Below are 12,160 nucleotides of genomic sequence, written 5' to 3'. Positions count from 1 at the left end.
AGTAACAGCTCCTGCCTATGGAGCACGTGTAGAAGAGGTGGTAATGAGAAGGGAGCTGGCAGTGTAGCAGTGGACTATCAATAGACTCAGCCAGAAAATGTGATGCCATCCAAATATGTGATATCCCAACAAACACACACAAAATGATGCTACAGGTACACTCTGGCTTCAGGATCCATCCTTTTCCCTAGATTTGAGGGAGTCGATTCCATCTGTATAGGACAGGGGCTTGTCATTTCCCTCTGAAGGGAGGGGGAGGGAACGCTTGCAACAGGATTCAAAGGAACCCCCATTCCCCAAAAGACCCTTCTTCTCCAGCTACATATGGCCAAGGGTTCAGCTCCCAGATAGGTAACAGGGAAGGTATTAATCTCTTTCCCCAATACAGTCAATAAGTCCAAGGAATGAGTATCTGGGAATACAATGCCTTCTGAAGTGTGGGGCTGCAGAGCTAGGCAGGATCTGGCAGGTCAGCAACAGGGTTCCTGAACCAGAGGAAGCTGTGGGGTAGCCTGGGATGCTAGGAATTCACTGTAAGGAACGATGGGGAGATGGCTGGTGATGGACAAGCCTTGCTATAGCCCTGCCCGTGCATCATCACTGGACACCAAAAATCATGGAAGATTCCTAGCATTTTTTAAAAGTTTATTAATTTTTAAAAAATTAATCTCTACACCCAACATGGGGCTCAAACCCAGGATCCTGAGATCAAGAATCTCATGCTTCTCCAACTGAGCCAGCCAGATGCCCCGAGAATGAAGTTTCTAGTCATAAAGGGAGAAAAAGACATGCAATGAAGGGAGGAGAGAACTCAGGGCCAGACCCCAAGAGTAAGCTGTTATTGGGCAAAATGGCTAGAGCTAGGGAAGCAGGTTATATAAGAAGTTGCCTAGGTGCACATGCAGACACTCCTCCCCAGGAATCCTTCTTCAGGAACCCTCCAACCTCCTAGGGATCTCAGTTCTCTGAGTTCTTGGATTTATTTCCTGAACTCCTCCACTAAGCGCTGGGCTCTGGGTGGCCAGATACTGCTTCATGGTTCAGTCTCACGTGAGTCTCCCATGTTAGCCCCACTACTCTTCCTTCCACTTGTTACTTAGATCTCTAGCACTTATTCTGTCTTAAAGTCTAGCTGATTGTTTATGTCTGCTTTTCCCACTCACGAGGAAGCTGCTTTAAAGTGGTAACCCTGGGGGCACCTGGGTGGCTCAGTGGGTTAAGCCGCTGCCTTCGGCTCAGGTCATGATCTCAGGGTCCTGGGATCGAGTCCCACATCGGGCTCTCTGCTCGGCGGGGAGCCTGCTTCTCTCTCTCTCTCTCTCCCTCTCTCTCTCTCTGCCAGCCTCTCTACCTATCTGTGATCTCTCTCTGTCAATAAATAAATAAAATCTTAAAAAAAATAAATAAAATATAAAAAATAAAGTGGTAACCCTGTTAGGACACTTGGGTGGTTCGGTCAGTTAAACATCTGACTTCTACTCAGGTCATGACCTTGGTGTCCTAGGATTGAGCCCCATGTTGGACACCCTACTCAGCGGGCTCCCTCCCTGTTCCCCTTGTCTCTCTCCCTGGCCCCCCTCCTCCTTCCCCTCCCCTTGCTCATGCTCTCTCTCTCTCATTCTCTCTCTCAAATATAAAAAAATCTTTGGGTCTCTGGGTGGCTCATCAGTGGGTGTCTGTCTTTGGCTCAGGTTGTGGTCCCGGTGATCTTCTGGGATGGAACCTGCTCAGTGGGGAGCCTGCTTCTTTCTCTCCTTCTGCCTGCTGCTCCACTTGCTTGTGCTGGCATGCTCTCTCTCTCTCTTAAATAAGGAAATAAATAAAATATTTAAAATATATATATAAGATCTTGGGGAGCCTGGGTAGCTCAGTTGGTTAAGCGTCTGCCTTCCACTCAGGTCATGATCTCAGGGTCCTGGGATCGAGCCTTGCACTTCTCCCTCTCCTGCTCCCCCTGCTTGTACTGACTCACTCTCTCTGTCAAAATAAATAAATAAATAAATAAAATCTTTAAATATATATGTAAAATCTTAAGGAAAAAAAAAGAGCGGGGACCCTATAAGGGCACCTTGGTGGCTCAGTTCAAGTCTTGGTTTTGGCTCAGATCGTGATCACGGGGTTGTGGAACTGAACCCCATATCAGGTTCTATGCTCAGCGTGGAGTCTGCTTGGGATTCTCTCCCTCTCCCTCTGTCCCAACCCAATAAAATAAAACAAATAAATAAAATCTTAAAAAAAAAAAAAAGAGTGGGGCCCCTGTCACAGTCATCTGTCTTTTCTCATATTCAACCAAGATGCTTTAATATGCTAAAGCAGACTCTGCTGGGGGAAGGGGAGTGTATTTATATCACTTTGTGTCCCTGCAGTACGTAAAAGTTTCCCACAAATATAGTAGGGATTAGTAAATCCTTTGTAATTTTAAGTCTAACAAGACATTCCCTTATACATGCCAACACTAAGAATTTCTATATTGTTTGCATCTTTTGAAAGCTCATGTTATCTCAATGGAATGGGAGATCTTGGGGCTTGCTTTTCAGCTAACAACTTTTTTTTTTTTTAAAGATTTTATTTATTTATTTGACTGACTGAGAGAAACAGAGAGAGGAAACACAAGCAGGGGGAGTGGGAGAGAGAGAAGCAGGCCCCTCACTGAGCAGGGAGCCAAATCCCAGGACCCCAGGACCATGACCAGAGCCAAAGGCAGAGACTTAACGACTGAGCCACTCAGGCACTCCTCAGCTAACAATTTCTGATACACTGTCAGGGGAGAAGCAGGAAGAAAAGGAAAAAGTAACTCACCTGCCTAGAAAGAGCCACAGATAGGGTCCTGCAAGTGTCATTGCCCCAGACTATCCAAAGCTGTATCATGGACTTTTTAGGCACTGTAAGACATATTTGGGACAGACTTTGACAGGCAATCCAACTTAACAACAGATTGGCCTTGCTCAGTGGGAGGCACTCAGGGCCTCCTAGTAGGAGACAGGCATCTCAGATGTTGTTTACTCAGCCCAAGAAACCAGCAGAAGCCACCGACAACTCACCTGATCTGTGAATTCTAGGACCAGCTTTAACATTCAGGCAAATGTTTGAATTTTTACCAGGAAAGGCACAAAATTTCAAGTGTGGCCAAGTCCTATGTTTGTTTCTCCTAATTAGGCTGGTAATCAACTGGGCATATTCCATCATGGGAACAAAAATACTGTAATGCCAGTACCCCAGTAACCATGTTCTGATGGTAACATGTATATTGGATGAGGAATTTCTAGTGATTTGTCTTTGAACAAGTCCCCTCCCAACCCTGTTCCAGTGGGGGTTGTACGTGGGTTGGGGGTGGCTAATGATCTCTGGAGAAAAGTCAGAGGTTCCTGATGCCAGGTTGGAAGGAAGATTTATTATGACTGAACTCCTAATAAGGAAGGAAATAGATACACTGTCCCTCCAACCTCCAGGGAGTCTCAGCCTGCTCCTGATCAACAAGATAACTGAATGCTGCCTCCTCTGAGGCTCCCACAAGCTCCTCCTTTCCACCTGCTCCTGGAGTCTCACTTCCCCTACTCGGGAGGCCCTTCCACTCTTACCACCTACCGAAATCTTTGGAGAGACTACTTACCTTCCCTGGTCACAACTAATTGCTCTTTCCATGTGCTCCAATTGCCATTTGTCCTTCTTTAAGGCACAGACTCATTGTGTGGGTGCCTTGTATACATATATCTCTGTGTCCTTAGCCCCATGGGGTATACTCTGTGGAATAGAAAACACTTGCCTCTAGGGAGTTTCCAGTCTAAAAGACACAAATGCATGTATGCATGCGCACGTGCGTGTGCGTATGCACACACACACACACACACACACACACTACTTGTGGGATAAGAGGTACTGAAAATCTGGTGGAATACTATCAAGTATGTTACTGGGATTACTTTATGTATATTAAGTATATTTCATACATATGCAGTTTTTGTTGCTAATTAGAGCTGCCTTCAAGTAGGAGGGACATTTAACACGTAGTTTTGAGAGGCAGGAGAGACCATCTTCCGCCTAAAAAGAGTCAACCTGACTTCTGGATTTCCGAGAGCGGACAAAGTGAGGGGATGCTTAAGTTGTCTCCGTAGTCCCAGATGGTGGTTATCTCTCTATGGAACATAAGTCATTTTCCACTGAGACCCCGCTGGTGAATGAAAGGGAATGAAGCTGGTGAACTGTTATTTGCAAGGACACAGGTGCCAAGCAGAAGGCACGGTAACCTGGAGGAAGAGGGCCCGCAGGAAGGCACGTGTGGGGCTGAGTCTCTTGCTTCCTTAGACACAGCCTCCCCTCCTCGATTTGGGAGCTTGGCACAATGGAGGACCAAGGAAAAGCCAAATCCCGGGTTAAATTCAAGACCGGAGGGCACTGCCAGTCCCTTCAGTGGTGAAGTGCCCCGCTGGGTTGCTGGGCAACTACTGCTGCTGCGGGGGCAGAAGTAGGTGGGATGATGAAGGCAAAGTACCTGACTCGAGGACAAGGAAAACATGGAGTAGGAGGAGTGGGAGGAGTGGGAGGAGTGGGAGGAGTGGGAGGAGTGGGAGCAGTGGGAGCAGTGGGAGCAGTGGGAGGAGTGGGAGGAGTGGGAGGGACTTATCAAGTGTCTCGGCTTTAGAATTTGCAGCAGCTTCTGAAGTGTAGCTGCGTTCCCGGGAACTAAGCTGCGTTTACCTTGACTTCCGACTACGTTGGCAACAGGTTTTCTACCGCGAGCAGGAGAGGCTCCTCACCCTCGTCCCTCCTGCCTACCCCGTTGCTTCCAAGAGCCATCTTCCCCGCTCCAGGGGTAGCCCAGAGGAAACGCGGGGTACTGGCCCTTTAAACGTGACCGGCTGCGGCCGGCGGACCTAAAACTGACGTGGAACCAGGAGTAAGCGGTGTCAGACACGTGGGACAGGAGGTGTTCATCTTGGAACCGGGCAGAGTTTGTCCGGTTCGGGCTATACATTTTAAATATGGCGTTAGGAGAGTATCCGCTTTTGTTTGTCTGTATTTAGTTGTTTTCCCAGTACCCTCGTGGTGAACACTCTCAAATAAAGATAGAGTTTAAAGGACAATTTGGGTTCCCCTTCTTTACGTGCCCATATTAAAAATGGCCGCCGCCGCCTTCCAGGACGCTGGTTGCTCTGCGAACAAGATCCGGGAGGAAACACTGGGTATGCAAGTGCCTTGGGGGCACAGCCGAGGTTGCGCTGTAGAGGCTCGCGGGAGTCCTGAGCGCGCCTCAAGTCAGAGTTGTTAGGTTTCGTTCAGGCTGCTGTGGGAAGACCCAGCCTGTGGGGAGCGGCCACTCCTCTCTGCCGGAGGCTCAAGGCTTCCGCCCGGCTTGTCCGTTAGCTGAGGAGGTGGCGGAGCGGGGCCCCTGCCAGGTCGTCATGTGGGCCTTCCCGGAGTTGCCAATGCCGCTACTGGTGAATTTGATCGGCTCGCTGCTGGGATTTGTGGCCACAGTCACCCTCATCCCCGCCTTCCGTGGCCACTTCATCGCCGCGCACCTCTGTGGCCAGGACCTCAACAAAATCGGCCGGCAGCAAATGTGAGCGGTGGCACCCGGGTACCGGGCGGGAGGCAAGGGCAGAGGAAGGGGCCCGCAGGGCACGGGCGGGAACTGGGGTGCCTGACCCCGCGGAGACGGAGCCCTAACTCTGCCGACAGCTCGGGATTCTGGGAGATGAAGGGCAGCACTGGCTAACACTGGGAAGGGATGTTGTGGTTGAGGGGACCCTCGGGTGTATCAGGGATTCCAGCACTGGTGGCCTTCCCCACCCCCTTTCCTCCTTAGATGGGCCCGCACTGGTGGGCCCGCACTAGTGAGTGACCACGCCCCCTTTCCTCTCCCTCCGCCCCCTCCCTTTGCTGCTGGGCCACAGCCCAGAGTCCCAGGGAGTGATCAGCGGTGCTGTTTTCCTTATCATCCTCTTCTGCTTCATCCCTTTCCCTTTCCTGAACTGCTTTATGGAGGAGCGGTGTAAAGCCTTCCCGCACCATGAAGTAAGTGGGTGAGTGGGGGCGGTTGCTTGTGGCCGGGGTCTGGAAGCTACCTGAGAGAGCTGGGGTTGTTTGGGTTTGGGTGGAGGGGCTGTGGATCGAGCAAAAAGACAGGTAGTTTTGAAAGGTGAAGTGGGCGCAGGCTTGAGCTGTGACCTGCCCGAGCCTCCCCCAGTTTGTGGCCCTGATAGGTGCGCTCCTTGCCATCTGCTGCATGATTTTCCTGGGCTTTGCGGATGATGTACTGAATCTGCGCTGGCGTCATAAGCTGCTGCTGCCTACAGCTGCCTCACTACCTCTTCTCATGGTCTATTTCACCAACTTTGGCAACACGACCATTGTGGTGCCCAAGCCTTTCCGGCCCATTCTTGGCCTGCACCTGGACTTGGGTGAGTAGCCCTGCCACCACTGACCCTGTGGCCCCTACTTCAGGAAACCCTCACCCTGGGAGATACCTAGCAGAGCATCATTCCTGGTACTCCAGATTCTCCTCCAAGTGTCCCTGACTTGTCCCTGTGTCTTCTAAGATCCTTTCTGTTGGTCCTTCGTCCAATCCTCTGTCCCCACCACTTTTTTTCAGTAGAATATCCTTAAGTCCTCATTTCTATGGGTGGCACACTTCTGTCTTCTTCCCCCAGGGATCCTGTACTATGTCTACATGGGGCTGCTGGCAGTGTTCTGTACCAATGCCATCAATATCCTAGCAGGAATTAATGGCCTAGAGGCTGGCCAGTCACTAGTCATTGCTGCTTCCATCATCATCTTCAATCTGGTGGAGCTAGAAGGTAGGTGGGTTTGGGAGTAGGGAGAGAAGTCTGAGTGCTAAGGAAGTTGCCTGATACCTGACTTTGAGGAGTTCCGGGGGGAATGTTAAGAAAGAAAAATAGCAGCCCTGTCATTTTTAGTTGGATTGGCACTAATAGGTAGGCCATAGTCTTTTGTTGAATGTAAACCATTTCACAGAACTTCTAAGTCAGACAGCGTCAGTCTATGACCATGATACAGAGTAAACCCAGGTCCCTTCCTAAACTTGTTCAAGTATAGACAGAACCACATTTTGTGCATCCTTCAAAGATGACTAAGGTCTCCCTCTTCTGGCTAACAGGAGCAATTGCTGCTTCCTTCTGATACCAGTTCCTCAAGTTTTTTAGACAAAACTGAAATGCTCACTTATACAATTACTTCCATTGACAGCACCCAGTCTAGGGCAAAACTCCACCCCCTTGTTTTCTCCCCAGAATCACTTAAAACAAATCCTCCTAATACCTCTTTACTGAGGCATCCCATGGTTGCCTGTGGTGTGTGGTCTCCAATGTTTCCCTTGTTACAAGTCAGTAAACCCAGCTTTGTGTGCAGGTGTGTTTCTGGTGGTCTTTGGCTGATGGATATCAATGCTTATTAAAACTAACCACTTTTAGGGACGCCTGGGTGGCTCAGTGGGTTAAGTTGCTGCCTTTGGCTCCGGTCATGTTCCTAGGGTCCTGGGATCGAGTCCCACATTGGTCTCCTTGCTAGCGGGGAGCCTGCTTCTCTCTCTGCCTCTCCCTGCCACTCTGTCTGCTTGTGCGCTATTTTTCTCTCTCTGGAAAATAAATAAAATCTTAAAAACAAACAAAAAAAACAACCACTTTTAAAGCATTATCTCATTTAAATTTTGTAACATGTGGCAGGGATTCTTGTGAACCATATTTTATAGTGGAGGAAACTGGGGGCAAGAGAATTTAAATATGTCATGATCGAGGTCACACAGGAAGTAAAACTGGTATTCAAACCTAGGTCTGACTGATCTAAACTAAACTGAAGACAGTAACTCACTTAGGAAGGGTTCATGAACTAGAGTGGAATATTAGGAATTGCCTGGGTGACAAAAAAGGCGTAGTGAGTTCTTGAATGTGACTTGGGAGACATGGAGAGTACCCCTTGTGACAGAACTTAGAGACAAAAATAGGACCCAGATATGCAGGGACGTACTATCAACTTCTCCTTTCGTTTTCTCCTGCTTCCAAAGGTGATTGTCGAGATGATCATGTCTTTTCCCTCTACTTCATGATACCCTTTTTTTTCACCACCTTGGGATTGCTCTACCATAACTGGTAAGTGGGCCTGTGGCTAGGGGGATAGCTATGTGATGGTAGAATGAGTATGGTCCTGGTCATGACCCAGCTCCTGGAGAGGCTAAACCTGCGCACACCTACGTTGAGTGTTTTCTGGATCTCTCGTTGGAAATATTCTTCAATTGCTCCCTGCCCAGTCGCAGTTAGAAAGAAGTGGTGTGGAGCCCCCGGAAGAGATGAACGCAGGGCCTTGGGTCCTGGACAGTTGCTGGAAGAGCTAGAGTCTCCTCTGGGCCAGAACTAGAGTCAGGGCTAGCCCAGGGCCCAGGGGGTGGGAGAGAATAGATGGATAGTGCCTCCACCATTGGCTCAGATCCTCTCCCCCACACAGGTACCCATCACGGGTGTTTGTGGGAGATACCTTCTGTTACTTTGCTGGCATGACCTTTGCCGTGGTGGGCATCTTGGGACACTTCAGCAAGACCATGCTACTCTTCTTCATGCCCCAGGTGTTCAACTTCCTCTACTCACTGCCTCAGCTCCTGCATATCATACCCTGCCCTCGCCACCGTATTCCCAGGTAGCCACTTTGGGGCTTGAAAGGGACATCGTAGCTTTTTCACTTGGGATGCGTAAAGCCAGCCTTATACATCTGCTGTGCAAAGGGAGTGGGCCCAAAGAAGGGCTCTTTCTACATGGTTAGCCCTTCTAAATTACAGAGCACATCCACCTACATAATTTAATAGCTCTGATCACACAGTAGTAAGCAGAGCCAGAAATAGATCTTAGATCGTTTGATGCCATGTTTGGTGCTCTTCCTATTAATTGACCACAGTGAGGAGAGTTCTTGGAGTAGTGGCCCAGTCACATAAAGCTCTCTTCCCCCTGCAGACTCAATACCAAGACAGGCAAACTGGAGATGAGCTATTCCAAGTTCAAGACCAAGAACCTCTCTTTCTTGGGCACCTTTATTCTAAAGGTAACAGGGTAACAAGGAGGTAAGGCTCTAGGCCGTCATTCGGAATTCAGGGACTGGGGATCCTAGGCCTGCATCAGATCCAAGGGGAGTTTGGAAGTACGAAGCAGATCTCCATTGCTGAAGCAGAGTTGAAGTTCTCTCCACCTCTGGCCCCTCCAGGTAGCAGAGAGCCTCCAGCTAGTGACAGTGCGCCAGAGCGAGCATGAGGATGGCGGCTTCACGGAGTGTAACAACATGACCCTCATCAACTTACTCCTTAAGGTCATCGGGCCCATGCATGAGAGAAACCTGACCTTGCTCCTGCTGCTGCTACAGGTGTGGTCAGGGAAGGGCTTTATAGCTCCTTGTTTCCCTTTCTCCATGGTTCTGACTCTAGTGTGTTTCTCCTCACAGATCCTTGGCAGTGCCGTCACCTTCTCCATCCGGTACCAGCTTGTCCGGCTATTCTACGATGTCTGAGTCCCCCGATGCTTGCCCTTTACTGGACAGTCTGCAGGGTTCCTGACTCAGGCCAACCTCTTTCCTGACCAGGAATGCCTCCTGGCCCAGGCCTCTACCCACCACTTCTTCTTCTCCCCGAGATTTTATACTTAGTGATTCCGTTTCGCTGTGATTATTGACATCTTGGGCATGACTTGCCCTCTACTGACTGTTGGACTTTGCCTGTGGCTTCCTTCAGCTGCCACTCTCCCTTTCCGTCCCGTCTTTACAGCCTCCTGAGGTGGGATACTGCCACTTTTATGCAGTTACCCACGACTCGGACTCTCAAGGAATATGTTGGGCCTGGGGAAAGAACCCTGGCTGCGGGATAGGGACACAGGCTTTAAAATTACTTGATATTTGACTATAAATTAAGTATTCTGATTAGTAAGGGCAGACTGCGGGGGTGGGCGGGAGCCAGGTGCTCCCAGTGGTGACAATAAAGTGTTGTCTTTTTCTTGTTGTTGTTCCTGTAAGTATATTTCCTATATGGGCATTTGAGGGTAGGTTGGGAGGGTTGGTGGAGCCAAGAGGATGCCCATCCCTCTGCCCAGTCCTTTTCCTTTCAGCATAGCAGGCTCCTTGTAACAAGAAGTGAACAGAAAGAACTGAGATCAGACGGAACATGTTGAATAAATATTGAAATCCTCACACTTCAAGTGGCGGGGAGAGCCATAAGGTTAAAGTTACCTTTGTCTGGTGTGGGACAGAACTTTTTGAGGGGCACAGAGGGAAGGGATCCCATTTCCTCTCTCTTTCACTTTCCCTTTGCAGGGTGGGAGGAGGGAGAAAGAAGGAGAGTGACCAGACCTGGAAGGGAGGGCAGTGGCGCAGACCCCGTTCCTTTAAAAATCCTAGGCCCTCACAGATTTCCCAGAGGCTCTTGGGGTGGCTCAGACTCCACCCTCTCTGTCTTCCGGTTCTGGGCTCCAGCTGTAGCGTTTAAATCTGGCGCCCTTCAAGTGGATTGGCTCGCTCAGGGAGGGGTTGGCTGGCTGCGTGCTACCACTCCTCCTCGCCTTTTTCCCCGGGCAAAAGGTTTTCAAATTGGGCCAATCGGCGGGCGCGCTCTCTCAGCCGTGGCGCGTCACGGAAGGGTTAACCGCAGCCAACCGGAGGCGGGTATTCGAGAAAAGAGCCAATCAGGAGGGCGCGGAGGTGTGCCCTGGGGGCTTATAAGGGCGGCCCCTGGGCGCGCGCGGCAGCAGTTGGACTGCGGCGGGCGGCAGTTCGTTGGTTCGGTTCGAGGCGTCCCTTTTCACCGCTCTTCTACCTCGCGCAGCATGTCTGGCCGCGGCAAGACCGGCGGCAAGGCCCGCGCCAAGGCCAAGTCGCGCTCGTCGCGCGCCGGCCTCCAGTTCCCAGTGGGCCGCGTGCACCGGCTGCTGCGGAAGGGCCACTACGCCGAGCGGGTCGGCGCCGGCGCGCCGGTGTACCTGGCGGCGGTGCTCGAGTACCTCACCGCGGAGATCCTGGAGCTGGCGGGCAACGCGGCCCGCGACAACAAGAAGACGCGGATCATCCCCCGCCACCTGCAGCTGGCCATCCGCAACGACGAGGAGCTCAACAAGCTGCTGGGCGGCGTGACGATCGCCCAGGGAGGCGTCCTGCCTAATATCCAGGCCGTGCTGCTGCCCAAGAAGACCAGCGCCACCGTGGGGCCGAAGGCGCCCGCGGGGGGCAAGAAGGCCACCCAGGCCTCTCAGGAGTACTGAGGGGCGCCCGCGCCGCAGCCGGCCCCCCCATGCCACCACAAAGGCCCTTTTAAGGGCCACCACCGCCCTCACGGAAAGAGCTGAGCCACGTCGGGCCTGGGGCGGGTGGCCGCGGCGCTCGGCTCCCCCTCTCGCGTCGCCGCCGCCGCCCGACCCGCCCCTCCCCCGCGCGGGCCCGCGGGTTCTCGCGCCCGCTGCCGCCAGGCCGGGGGGCGGCCCGACTTGCCTGGCGCAGAGGCCCGAGCGCCGCCGCCGGGAGAGGGCCGGGGGTGCGCGGCGCCCGTGACTCAGCCGCCCGGGCTCCGGAACCGCCGATGGGCCGCAGGGAGGCCGCGGCGCCTCCTGGAAGAGCTGCTCGCCGCTCTGACGCAGGGCCGAGGTGCGCGCCGAGGCCAGGACTCTCCAGACGCGGCCGGGAAGAACCGTACACTGTTGGCCCTGGCGACCCCCGCCGTCTGCACCCGCGGGCCGGACGCTTCGGGGACTGCCGCCTGGGCCTCGGCGGGGGAGGGGCGGGGGCCCTGGTTTGCGCCCCGCGGGCAGTGGGGACCACAGGAGGTGTGCGCGCGCCCGCGGTGACCGCAGCTGGGCCCTCGGGCTCTGCCGCTCGCCCCACTTCCCTCCGGGCCACCACTCCGCGGGCCACGCACCTCCGTACCAGCACCGGCCGGTCCGCCCGCGTCTGCACTGAGCCTCCGATTGCTTCGGAACTGGAAACTCGCAGCTACAACCCACCCAAGACTAGGACCTCACTGTAAAGGGGAGTTTCAGATGGACTAATTTTATTAAAGGATTTTTTTTTTAAGCAGTGTCTATTGTCATTCTTTAAGAGTTGTAGCACTGGCGACTTTGTAGACTCCTATTCTGAGGGAGGGGTGCGCGGGGGTTGGGGACTCCTTGACACATGGCCCACCTATCGG

The 12,160-nt window shown here is 52.4% G+C and overlaps 2 protein-coding genes across 5 annotated transcripts; both read left to right on the top strand.

Moving 5' to 3' along the window:
* The first annotated feature begins 4,647 nt into the window (after nt 1–4,647).
* DPAGT1 (dolichyl-phosphate N-acetylglucosaminephosphotransferase 1) lies at nt 4,648–9,988 on the top strand. 4 transcript variants are annotated; one of them, XM_082683637.1, is made up of 9 exons: nt 4,648–5,560; nt 5,895–6,015; nt 6,188–6,401; nt 6,651–6,797; nt 8,021–8,105; nt 8,458–8,646; nt 8,958–9,045; nt 9,205–9,360; nt 9,439–9,988. In XM_082683637.1, exons 1-9 carry the CDS (start codon nt 5,400–5,402, stop codon nt 9,502–9,504), a joined length of 1,227 nt encoding a protein of 408 aa, XP_082539763.1. In that variant the 5' UTR covers nt 4,648–5,399; the 3' UTR covers nt 9,505–9,988. The 4 variants fall into 4 exon arrangements, with proteins under 4 accessions (XP_082539763.1, XP_082539766.1, XP_082539764.1 ...); XM_082683638.1 differs by having other exon boundaries at nt 5,188–5,560; nt 6,204–6,401; XM_082683639.1 differs by having other exon boundaries at nt 5,459–5,560; nt 5,807–6,015; nt 6,204–6,401.
* Nucleotides 9,989–10,808: 820 nt separating this feature from the next.
* Nucleotides 10,809–12,043, top strand: H2AX (H2A.X variant histone; the record flags this gene model as incomplete). The annotated part of the gene is made up of 1 exon (XM_082683671.1): nt 10,809–12,043. The coding sequence occupies one exon, from the start codon at nt 10,809–10,811 to the stop codon at nt 11,238–11,240; it is 432 nt and encodes a 143-aa protein (XP_082539797.1). The 3' UTR covers nt 11,241–12,043.
* Nucleotides 12,044–12,160: the final 117 nt, after the last annotated feature.

The sequence above is a fragment of the Mustela nivalis genome, assembly GCF_964662115.1.
Source record: "Mustela nivalis genome assembly, chromosome: 9".
NCBI classification, from domain to species: Eukaryota; Metazoa; Chordata; class Mammalia; order Carnivora; family Mustelidae; genus Mustela; species Mustela nivalis.
Note: the sequence above shows the minus strand (reverse complement) of the source record. Positions and strands in the feature narration are given on the sequence as shown.

Coding starts and splice junctions, on each gene's coding strand:
- DPAGT1 (XM_082683637.1), top strand. CDS start 5,400: ATGTGGGCCTTCCCGGAGTTGCCAATGCCGCTACTGGTGAATTTGATC. Junction 5,561..5,894: donor AAAATCGGCCGGCAGCAAAT/GTGAGCGGTGGC, acceptor GCTGGGCCACAG/CCCAGAGTCCCAGGGAGTGA. Junction 9,046..9,204: donor TGGGCACCTTTATTCTAAAG/GTAACAGGGTAA, acceptor TGGCCCCTCCAG/GTAGCAGAGAGCCTCCAGCT.